The sequence below is a fragment of the Phalangium opilio genome, unplaced genomic scaffold, assembly GCF_054372755.1.
Source record: "Phalangium opilio isolate 3A_F unplaced genomic scaffold, DU_Popi_V2 ptg000209l_1, whole genome shotgun sequence".
NCBI lineage: Eukaryota > Metazoa > Arthropoda > Arachnida > Opiliones > Phalangiidae > Phalangium > Phalangium opilio.
The window spans coordinates 19,410,477-19,422,574 of record NW_028324217.1 but is presented as its reverse complement, the minus strand read 5'-3'; the positions used below and the strand labels follow the sequence as shown (position 1 = coordinate 19,422,574).

The window sequence follows — 12,098 nt, the reverse complement described above, 5'->3', positions numbered from 1 at the left end:
TGAATGAAATCAAATGCCAAGTTTTAGTTTCATGAGTGTCAAAAATACCCTATCTCGAGACTCGTACTTTCCCCCATTCTAGGCCCTCTCTACCTTATTTGTCCATGAAAAAGGGGTATGAACTTACTGTTAATATTTTTAATGATCGCATCAAATAGACCAGCGGCCGTATTCTGCAGAAAAGTTAAGCTCCTCCTTCTGCCCTTGGCTCGCTGGTTGGACCGTCAACCACTGCCCTTGGCCTTTTAATTGGCTACGTCTATTGATGACGTTCCATGCCTTGGCTCAGTGATTGGTGCAAATTCCGCGCAGACTCAGATGTAAACTATTAAATTTATACACCAAATTCAAAATGTTTTTTCATAAACTGACAAATGAGTTACCGGTTAAACACCGGTTTTAATGGTTGCTTCGGTAACGCTCTGTGCTGAACGCACTTACAGCAGACGACATTTCAACACTTTTTATCAACCTCCCGACGTTGATCAACGTGTCGAGTAAAGTGGTGAGTGTAATATATGAAGGATTAATTAATTTATGAAGTATTCAACTAAACTCTTTAATTTCCCCCCTTAAAAATCCGATTTAAATAAAAACACACCATTTAATTTATTTCTTTCATGATTTATTACTTGTTCAGATTGTGTGGCAACTGTCGATCGCAGGAAAGAAGTCACTGCAGGAAAAAAGTGAGAGGGCTGATCGGCCGTGGTAACTGAATGGTTAAAGCCTTATTTGCGCACTTAGCAAGAGCAACTCCATGATTCGTTCATGCTCTTGTGAATCTAACAATTTCGCACTTATCATATTCTCATGGAATGGTGTGTTGATGAGCGAGACACACCCATACCCTTTAATCAATATTTATCCTTTCCTCTCTCAGACGAGGTATATCTTCCAACTGCTGATGAACAAGCTTATCCAGACACTGAGTGTCAAGCCATTTGCGCCTCTCAACTAACACTGGAAGTCGCGGATCACCCGCTTAGCGCTTTACAACTGCATGACGACATAACTTATAAAACATAACCAGTAACCATATTTACACCTTCCCAATGAACAGTTACTTGAAAAGTAAGCATTTCAGTATGCAGCAATTGGTATAATCACCCCTTTGTTGCTCTTAATATGAATATGGTAAATCTGAAATAGGTCTAATGAATGACAATAGAATAGAGAAAGACTAATTTTGCGAAGAAAAACTCATGGTAATGATGTAATACTTTATTAGAAGTAAAATTTTTCTAATAAATATAACAAGCGGAAAGCTTTCGACCCGAGGGTCTTCATCAGTCTAAGCCACTATTGGCTCTGACAATAGAATAGTTCAAGTTATATTTAAAATAGGTATGTGGTCATGAAGACTTCGGAGGATGTAAATTGCAATCATGCAACAGAAAAGAGCAATGAACTATTGACAGTCAGAAATATGTAAAGTGGAAAATAAATTGCCGAATTTTTGGGTTTGAGAGTGTATCGGGACTGATTGGGTGCTGGCATGCTGGTTATAAATAATGTCCTCTTGAGTAAAGGCTAGACATCATCAACATAATTCTAATGTGAACAGATTAAAAACATGCCATTAACGGTTTTAAAGCATTAAAGGCGGTAACAGACTTTGTCTTTTTTAAACCCCTCCCCGGCTTAGCTCCCCACTTAGGGAGGATGACAAGCACTATCCACACAGGCTCACAAACCCTTTTAATAACAGTCAATGATAACAAAAATCCAAATAATTTAAAAAAATGTTATGAAGTCTATCTAATAAATTATTCAATCCATGCATATAACCCATGCAATAAATTTAATTGGCTCTTTAAATGAAGCGTCTACTAAATTACAATATAAGTTAACAGTAAACTAACACGTATGCGAGAAATAAATCATAAAATACAAGCAAATAGCGCATGTAATAAATTAAATGCATTAAACGCGAAAAAAATAACTATTTATAATGAGAGAATGAAAAAAAGTACGTGTCAAATTGGAAATTAAAGGGTATGGAAATTTACAATTTCATATCATATTTTAGCACGAACGTGGTATTATATTACACTTTCAAGTCTCTACTTTCAAAATATAAAGTTTTTAATATAATTGAACCAAAGTTTCTATTTTTAAAATCCATTGGAAAATCACGAAAACTCAGTTTCGATATACAGTATAAATCATTTTGTCTTGTCAGCTTGTTCGGTTGGTTTATGACATCACACGGGGAAACCTATATGCGCCAGTACGAGCGCGAGCTATACGTGTCTCGAGCTCTGTCCATGCTTTGATAGCGGAGAGAGTGACACCATCTCGCGTGTGTGACGTCAAAAACAAGAAAACGTTGTAGCCTTTCTTAAAAACTTTTAAAAGGTGGATTTTAAATAATTTCATATGAAGCATTTTCAAATGCATATTGCCAAAAATCGGAGAATTAAAAGCTTGATATTTTTGAATTCACAGTAATTGCTATATAAATCAGAGGTTTTTCAAACGAAGCTTCTCATACCCTTTAAAGAAACTTTGGTGAAAATGAATTAATAGAATATCAACGATGAGTACTATAAAATCACAAAGGAGAATACAATAATCAGAGAGAGTTCATGCCGTCATGAAGAAAGTGCATGCCAAATTGAGCATTGAAAATAATCGAAATACAGGGAGACGTTATTCAAACAACCTATCATGGCATTTAGAAAATTATCTACAGTAAAGTAGAACATGCTTCGCTTGAGCATGTCTTCAAAAAACAAAAACTAGTCATTAGTTTCAGGCTGCAATATTTCACTTCGGTTATGATGTTGGCTTGAATACTCTCGGTTTCCAGTCTAAACCTTTTATTTTTAAACCTTTAATTTTCAGTAATTATTTGCCAAACAGACGCAAACATGAGTAGGGCATCCAAACATGCATTAGCGGAAGCTATGAGCGTTTCTTGCTTTTCTTACTAGGCAGCGACTAAGCTATAAGAAAGTTTAGCCCATTTATAAATGAAACAATAAAGGAAGGCCAAGCATGCAGAAAAAATAGCAAGGAATGATGGAAAAAAGAACAATGAAATGTTGAAGTGAAGAATAAAATTAAAAGCACACTGCAGTAACTCTTAATGGTTAACTGACTTTGCAGCCACCCTCTATCTCAAAAAAATGTCCAAATGAAATTTTCAGAAGGTGGACTATTATACCCTACGTCGAATAGAAACCATTCTTATGATTATTTCTGTGTTCTTCAGTGGCAAGTGGATGAGCACCATGTTCATGGAAAGCAGAAGGCTCTTTGAGGAATCTTCAGCAAAAACTGGAGGAAGTCTATTCAAGAAGCTTGCACCCACCTGCAACAAAAAATAATGTTAATAACATGGTTAATACATTACGAGAACTTACCAAATTTGCAATACGCAGAGCTTCACGTTCTTCTATAACAAGTGGAATATTGTTGAGGAATGCCTTTCATTGTCACCTCGGGAAAGGGTTCTCTGTTGGCGGTGGACATCATTTACCTGCGTTGTGATATGTTTTCACATCTTTGTCCTCTCTTCGGGCGTGTTACCTAAGTCACTGATGACCAACAAGGGTACAACCTTCAACTCATAGAGGGAATGCGGCGCCTTTTTCAGTTTTTTAAACATGTTTCATTACTATGTATAATTCAATACAATAACTACAAATAAATCTTACCAATGTTAGAAAATATAAATATACATGTAATTACAACTTCAAAAGTTGAAGATAAATTACACAGGAATGAAAAAATTACTGTTTCACCATTACCAATAAAACTACTGACACAAAAATCTGTGTGCCCTTCACGTTATGCCTTCATTACGCTTAGGTAGTTGTGGTTCGATGTTATCAAAGTAACAACATGGAAACAGGGAAAGATTTGACATTTAATACTTAATTCGGCAATTACTATTGGTTTTTAATTTTTTATACAAATATGTCAAGCACATTATTTATGTGAAAATATATAACTTACTCAACATTAAACGATGTTACCTTAACAAGCAGCTGTCTCAAATACGTTGACGTCATTTAAAATTAAAAAAGAGCAGACGGCACGAAATTACTATTCAGTTCATATGATAGGTGGCGTTAATAGCTTAAACGTTTCCGGTGAAAGGTTGCAGCACTGACCTTTGGCGACAAATTTACACTGTACACTGACCTTACACCGAAATTTGGTTCAACTTGAAACTCAAACTGAACTGAATTCAAAGGCTTATTTTTGCCGGTTGAACCTCCAATCACTGAGCCAAGGCAAGTAACGTCATCGGTAGACGTAGCCAATCAAAAGGCCAAGGGCAATGGTTGACGGTCCAACCAGAGAGCCAAGGGCAGAAGGAGGAGCTTAACTTTTCTGCAGAATACGGCCACAGTACTTTGTAATCCTGTTAATGAAATTATAGAGGTGGCATTCAATATTCCATTAGAAGCATTAACATAACATGTATGATTTTCCAAGGTGTTGACCATAATGCATTTACAGGGTTGCCACGGAATATTCAAAACCAAATTCCCTGACCTTTTTCTGAGATTTTCCCTGACCTTTTAGGCCGAAAGTGTAAATGTTTACAGCACGTTTTAAGTGCTTATAATTAAATAAACTCGATCTACATTAAGTTTTCCAATGTATTTTTCACACCAAAACGATTAAGAAACATTTTAACTATAAATAACAGTCTGGTAGATTTCTTTAGAGAGCATTAACTTTAGAAAAACAATTCTTGACATTTTTTAGGATTGCTCTAGAGTTTTCTGTGTTAAGAGAGGATGAGAAACTTTCATTACTCTTTCAATAAAGGCTTATCCCCAGAAATTTTACCTACTAAAATAAAATTCCCTGACTTTTCCCTGACCTTTTTGGCCCATTTTCAAATTCCCTGACTTTTCCAGGTTTTCTAGGTTCTCCCTGACCCGTGGCAACCCTGATTTATCATTGGGGTTTGGAGTGGTGCATTTGTCGGTCGTAGTTTCCTCGGTAGTTTGTTGAACCGCATCAATCCCCAATCTTTCAGCTAGAATTTCTGGGTCTGCTGGTCCATTTATTTCAGCTGTTTCACTTGCATGCAAAGTTGGAGATTGTGAGAGCTGATTCCTTTTTTTTCAGTCTTTCCAATCTCCCATTAGCCTTGAACTTTTGTTGATCATGTTTCCTTAACGGGAGTTTTTTGGAAGGAACAGCCAAGGGTCTAAGCCTGGGAGGGTAACTTAACTTATCTACAATAATAACTCTTATTATAATTGGTTTTAAATTAATATTATACGCTTAAAACATACCTGAATGTTCATATTTCGGTTGAAGGCGGTAATCCTCTAATTTAAAATGAAGGGAGCAGACAACCATGGACTTGGTGTGTGGCTTACCCATTTTTAAAGCTATATCCCATTGTTTCGACAATTTAACGTCGCGTGGAAATTTACACCCATACACGCTGCAGTATTTAACCATTGTTTAATTACGTTTAAATAAACAGCATAACTGACAAAAACTAGCCAAATTATCGTTGAGCAGATAGTTGAGTTGTTGATTTAATTTTATAATTATCTTTGACCAATTCAATTTAATTAACTTTAATTAAACCATGAGTATGTTGATTGCGTTTGTCATTAATCATGGTATCGCCGGGATTAAGTTACATTTAAACACCTGATTAAACTATCTAATCATCGATCATCCGTTAAGCCTTGGACCTTGCAATAGGAGCCTGGAGGCAGAGAGACAACAAACTAATATTTATGACATCTCATGTTGCCCTCTATTTGGATCTTTCAGCAACTATCGTTAAATTTATTACTTAAAAAATATAATTTTTTTTTAAATATAATAATCATATTAGCTAATTATAATTATCTAACTTTAAATGAGTATGTTTCATTGATATAAATTACATTGCAAAAAATAATTTGGCGGGCGCTACGCAAGCCTCCGGAAAATTCTCTCTACTCTCTCTCCTCTCCCACAAAATCCAGTTGCAGCTGGTTGGCGCGCGCCGGGAAGGGGAGGGTGGGTGGGTAGGGATCCACATCCTTCTACCCGCTCGCTTCTATCTCTCTCTACTCTACAGTCTAACTTAACTCGGGTTTTGTACTAAGCGAGCGTGGGTCAGTTGGTTGAGTCACGGATTCAGGCGCCTTCACTGGCGTCTAGTATGGATCGGCACATCGCAGGTTCGAGGCCCCGCACCGACGGAAAAATAATTTCAATTGAAATAAAATACGTTACGCCACCTATGAGGCGTAACGTGAACTTCGGGTGAATTTTCAGTTAAAAATCGCGGGAATTTCAAAATATTTATGACGAAACTCCTCAGGTCACAGCAAAAAAAAAGCCAGCCAGCCAGCCAGCAGCGGTCAGAACAATAGTTTTCCAGCTCTAAAGAGCGGCAAAACTAAAAATACTAGCAGAATAAATAATTTATACGAAGCTGGTTGTATTCAAAAAATGGGTTTGAGGAATCCCCTAATCTTGAAGGAAGTTGCAGTGTCAATTGCAGGGTTGGCAAAAATCCGGATTTTTCTTGAATAAGCCACTGGTATGGTTTTTGCTGGTTTAAACCGGATTTTATTGGTTTCATCCGGCTTTTTTTAAACTACTCTTTAGTGCTTAATTTTAGCACTTCTTTTTACATTTAGCGCGCTAGTTGTCTTCTACTAGGCCGTCTGATTGAGAATCATTTTTATTGTACATAAAAGTTGATAAAACTATAGACATTTCCCTTAGAGATGAGTAGGGCCCCTGATTTAATAGGGATTTTTCAATACAACCCGACTCATACCGGGTCGGAAAATCCTAGGTTGGGTTAGAAAATGACTTAAAACTTTTTGCTGGTCGGGTCGGGTAGGGTTTTCATACCGTCTACCGGGTAGACATTTTTATTATCTTCAATAGGGCAGGGTCTGATAAAGATTTTTCTAAACGCGCGGTCCGACCAACCAATTTAGCGTTGGGAAAAATTCAACTCAGTCACACGAGTTTCGGGTGTAGCAGTGGGAGGGGGGTGCGTCAAAATAACCCACAATATATGGGAATGGACCATTTCAATGAAATAAAGAGGTAAAGACATGTGGGTCAAACTTTTCCTTCCATCTCACTTTATGGTGCCTGCGCTGTACTCTATTATTATATTTTTTGAAAAATCCACTGGATTTTTCAACGTGGTTTAAACCGGTTTAATCCAGGTGGATAAAACCGGACTGGATACCAGCGTGCCAACCCAGGTCAATTGTCACAATCTTTTAAACTAGCTAAGCATGTTTTTCTAAGCTTTGATAGCGAAAGCTACAATTTTTTTGGGGAACCTTTCTTGTTATATGTTCGGTTTCCTCTGTTTGACAAATAATTTTATTTTAGGGAAGATTTACAATCTCACAAACGCTCTACACAAAATTCCGAAATGAGTTTAGTAAATCTTCAAAGGGTGGCGATTAAAGAGGTATTTGAGAAATTATTGCAATATTGGCTGTTTAAGGCAAATACAAAATTAGGGAAACTTTGTTTTTAGGAAATGAAGACTAAGGAAGATTGTAACTTGAGCAAAGATGATCTTATCAAAGAAGTTAAAGCTAGAGATGGTCGAGTCAGGAAACTGGAAGCCGAGGTATTTTTAACTAGTGTGAAATTAAGCACAGAAATGGGAGACCCTTTTGGTATCATAGCCCATTTTAAATGTACAGGATGAGTTGTCGAATCTTATGTCCCTTAAAGTAGAACCAAACTCTGTGGGTGGGTGAATAATTAGGTTCATTTGTGAAAGTACCTATCAGGATTGGCTCTGATCTAAGGGGATTGGTAACACATCCCTCTTTAGTAACAAAGAAATCCAACAAGGACCTTTGTTCTTTCTTGCTTGCCCATTTAAAATACGCTCAGCCAATGAAAGTCCAAAGAATATTTACTGTTAAAATGAATTCTTATTTTGTTTAGCGTAATGTTTTAATTTCAAACATGGGAAAAGAGAGAGTGAAATCAACATTAACGATAAATAAACAAATAGACGAAATTGAAAGACTCAATAGGGTCAATAAAGAGTTGGAAAAGAGAATCAAAGATTTGATGTTATGGAACATTTTTCATTTTAATGGTTTTTATTAATATCTGTCACTACAGTCTTAATATGAATTAAAACTGTTTAGAAACTAGTATTTTAAAACTTATACTAATAAGCAGGCGCTCCATTTAAGTCTTGTGGTGTTGCGCGTTTATTAGTTACCGCGTTTGAACTAACAAGGCCCTAACATCTATTATAGAAGTATTAATCTTGATTGCTTCAACGCCCAGTCCAACTCAAATTGCCTTCCCGTCGTTTTCACGTGCAAAGCACAGTGGATGCAATAATTCTTAGACTTAGGCTAAAAAAAATAAACAATATATACACCTGTGCACAAACATATTCCATAGACCTGTGCTGGGTGACCACATTTCCTAAATTTTATAATTTTTCCAATTTTCGGATGTCTTCCTATATTAGTTCTCATAATTTCGATAATATTCCTATATTTTCCTATTTTTTGAAATTGTAGATATTTTGTGCGCTCTCGCTTTTGGTTTTGTTATATATCACTCAAAACAGAAATTTGACAGAAAGTAATGGCGATTTCCACTAGCTACTAGCAATCAGATACCGTGGATTTACAATACAGGCTAACGCTTCTGTGATTCAGATATTCCGATCGTGTTTTAAGTTTAAGTTTAGTATTCCATGAGGTGTGTAGCTAAAGCTATGGAAGCCTCTAAAAATACTTGTCACGGAAGTCTGTGATGTTTTAAGGTTATAGCATATGTTTCTAAGATTACGTTCCATAAGTATGACACTTCCTATATTTCGAAATGCTAGAGACTAAATGAGAGCTAGTTCGAGAACGACGCGAGAATTGACTACTCGCGATTTTCTACTACATCTTCCTATTTAGTCTGTACTAAGCCGTTGACACGGCCTCATCAGGCGTCGCTTTACGAGAATCTATGACGTTTCATTTACGTCACTTCGAGACAAGCTCTCAGTAACCAGTGACAAATTTATGTAACATATCTTACGAACTTATGATTATAATTAAACCAAAGTTCCTTTGTAAATCTTGTCTTATTACTTTCAAAGCATTTGCAACCTATGTATTTTGCTATTTTTTCAAGAGTAGTTCTGTCTTTTCCTGTTTTTTTAAATATTCATCTATAAATATAAAAATCAATATATAAATCAAAGTCCTGACTGACTGATAATCATCGCCCAGCCCAAACCGCTGGCCCCAGAACGCTGAAAATTTGGAGGAACGTTACTCCTAAGTAGTAGGCGCGTACTAAGAAAGATTTTTCCAATCCGCCGCCATCTTAATAAATGGCGCCCAGAAATGTAACAAATCTTCTCTTTGTAAGAAAGTCCGCGCGTTTCAACCGATTTCACAAATATTTAGTACACTGGATTCCTTTAACCTATAGACGGGCTGAATGGTCTTTCAGGATCGATTTGTTGCCATCATTTTAAATGGCGGCCAGATATTTAAAAACCCTTCTTTATAGAATGTCTGCGTGTAAAGTAATAAAAAATGTCCCGACGAGCTGATGGGCGACGCCGAGTGCCTTCGCTCCTAGGATGCTACAAAAATATTAGTCGAATCAGTATAATGTACCCACACTTGATGGAAGTTCTTACTACACTCAAGCGATGCCGCGGGTAACAGCTAGTCTCCTATAATTTCCTGTAAATCAATTGTAAATTTCCTATTTTCCTATAACTATTACAAGGCTTTGTTGTGGTCACCCTGCCTGTGCACAAACATATTTCGTAGAGCTGTACACATCCAGATACCATAGACTTGTGAAAACACATGTCATATAATTGTGTACAAACAGATCCCGTAGAATTGAGCTCAAACTGATGTCATAGACTTGCGCACAAAATGATGTCATAGACTTGCGCACACACTGATGTCATAGACTTTCGCACAAACAAATGTCATAAACTTGTGCACAAAGAGATGTTATATACCTGTACACAAAAAGATTCCATGGACCTCTGCACAAAAACATTCCATACCCCTATGCTCAAAAATATGCTCAAGAATATCTCGTACACCAGTGCACAAAAATTGTGCATATCCATTTGCACAGAAATATCCCGTATCCATTTGCAGAAAAATGTTCTTTAGACTTGTGCACAAACAGATGCAGTGGCCTTTGCAAAAACAGATTCAGTAGGCCTGTGCACAAAAATATTCCGTAGACCTGTGCACAAACAGATACCGTAGACATGTGCACAAACAGATACCGTAGACATGTGCATAAACAGATACCGTAGGCATGTGCTGAAACAGATACCGTAGACATGTGCATAAACAGATTCCGAAGACTTGTACACAAACGGAAGTCACAGAGTTGTGCACAAACAGACGTCATGGACTTGCGCAAAAAGAGCTGTCATGGATATGTGCACATCAGATTCCATGGACTAGTGCACAAACAGAAGTCTTAGACTTGTTTACAAACAGAAGTCATAGACCTGTTTACATAAAGATTCCATAGACCTATTTACATAAAGATTCCATAGACCTATTTACATAAAGATTCCATACCAATTTGTACGAAACGATTCCATACCAATTTGTACGAAACGATTCCATACCCATTTGCACAAAACGATTTCAAAGACCTGTGCACAAAAATATTCCACAGACCTGTGCCCAAAGAGATTCCATAAAACTGTGCACAAAAAGATTCCCTAGACCTGTGCTCAAAAAAATATGCCGTAGGCCTGTGCACAAACAGATGCCGTAGACCTGTAAAGAAACAGATTCCGTAAACCTGTGCACAAACAGATGCCGTAAGCCTGTGTACAAACAGATTCCGGAGATCTGTGCACAGATTCCGTAGTCATGTGCACAAACAAATTCCTTAGACTTGTACACAAGTGGAAGTCACAGGCTTGTGCACAACAGATGTCATAGACATGTTCAAACCAGATTCCATAGTTTTGTGCACAAAAACATTCTATAGACTTGTCCTCATCAAGTTTCCATAGACCTGTGCACAAAAGATTTCATGGAGATGTGAACAAAAGATTTCATGGAACTGTGCACAAAACATTATATAGGCTTGTGCACATAAAGATTCCTTAGACCTGCGCACTAAAGATTCCATAGACCTGTGTACATAAAGATTTCATACCCATAGCACAAAACTATTCCATAACCATTTGCACAGAAATATTCCCTAGGCCTGCGCACAAAAATATTTCATAAAACTGTGCTCAAAAAGCTTCCATTGACCTATGCCCAAAATATTATATTGGCTTTTGTATTAACATGTGACATAGACCTGTGTACAAAAATATTCCATGGACCTGTGCAGAAAAACATGCCTTGGACCTGTTCAGAAACATTCCATACCCCTATATGCTCAAAAATATTCCACACCCATTTGCACAAACATTTTCCGTAGACTCGTACACAAACAGATGCCTTAAACTAGCGCATAAATAGATTATATAGATTTGCGCACAAATATATTACGTAGACTCGTGCACAAATTGATTCCACAGAATGGTACACAAACAGAAGTCACACGGTTTTGCACAATCCGATGTTATAGACTTGTTCACAAACAGATGTCATATGCTTGTGTAAAATACTGATTTCATAGACTTGCTCAAAAAGAGATGTCATCGACATTTGCACAAGAGATTCCGTAGACTTGTGCACATAAAGATTCTTCAGACTTGTGCACAAACATATTTTGTAGACCTGCACAAACACAGATACCATAGACTTGTGCAAAAATAGATGTCAAATGTTTGTGCAAAAACACATCCCTTAGACTTTTGCACAATCATATGTCCTAGACCGGTGTACAAAACATTCTATATATTTGTGCACAAACATGAGTCATATACCTGTACACAAAAAATATTCCACGGACTTCTGCACAAAAACATTCCATATACCTGAACACATGAACACAAAAATATTCCATATACCTCTGCACAAAAACATTCCATATCCCTATGCTCAAAAATTTTCCTTACCCATTTGCACAAAAATATCACGTTCACCTGTGCACAAAAATATCACGTACACCTGTGCACAAAAATATCTCGTACACCTGTGCACAAAAATATT

General features: G+C 36.9%; 2 protein-coding genes and 1 long non-coding RNA gene across 13 annotated transcripts in view; 2 read left to right on the top strand and 1 right to left on the bottom strand.

The window, feature by feature from the left end:
- Positions 1–8,082, top strand: part of LOC149621093 (uncharacterized) — a 28,394-nt gene extending 20,312 nt beyond the window's left edge. Inside the window, exons 2-4 of the mRNA XM_089854694.1 lie at positions 7,342–7,423; positions 7,493–7,588; positions 7,915–8,082. Of these exons, the coding sequence (XP_089710820.1) occupies positions 7,342–7,423; positions 7,493–7,588; positions 7,915–8,082 (346 nt within the window). The remainder of the gene's footprint in view (positions 1–7,341; positions 7,424–7,492; positions 7,589–7,914) is intronic.
- LOC149621095 (uncharacterized) lies at positions 176–3,684 on the top strand. Of its 11 annotated transcripts, none has more exons than XR_016375560.1 (4): positions 176–505; positions 641–821; positions 884–2,361; positions 2,452–3,684. It is a non-coding gene; the product is annotated as an uncharacterized LOC149621095 (long non-coding RNA). The 11 variants fall into 11 exon arrangements; XR_016375559.1 differs by having other exon boundaries at positions 884–3,158; positions 3,221–3,684; XR_016375557.1 differs by lacking the exon at positions 176–505 and having other exon boundaries at positions 680–821; positions 884–1,074; positions 1,153–1,208; positions 3,221–3,684.
- LOC149621094 (uncharacterized) lies at positions 4,370–5,927 on the bottom strand. Its single transcript, XM_089855904.1, has 2 exons — positions 5,268–5,927; positions 4,370–5,207 (listed from the first exon to the last, which is right to left on the bottom strand). The coding sequence occupies exons 1-2, from the start codon at positions 5,437–5,439 to the stop codon at positions 5,047–5,049; spliced, it is 333 nt and encodes a 110-aa protein (XP_089712030.1). The 5' UTR covers positions 5,440–5,927; the 3' UTR covers positions 4,370–5,046.
- Positions 8,083–12,098: the final 4,016 nt, after the last annotated feature.

What these genes read in the sequence shown, in the direction of transcription:
- LOC149621094 (XM_089855904.1), bottom strand. Translation starts at nt 5,439, where the DNA reads ATGGTTAAATACTGCAGCGTGTATGGGTGTAAATTTCCACGCGACGTT. An exon ending in ACCGAAATATGAACATTCAG is followed by an intron (nt 5,208 to 5,267) that starts GTATGTTTTAAG and finishes TTATTATTGTAG; the next exon opens with ATAAGTTAAGTTACCCTCCC.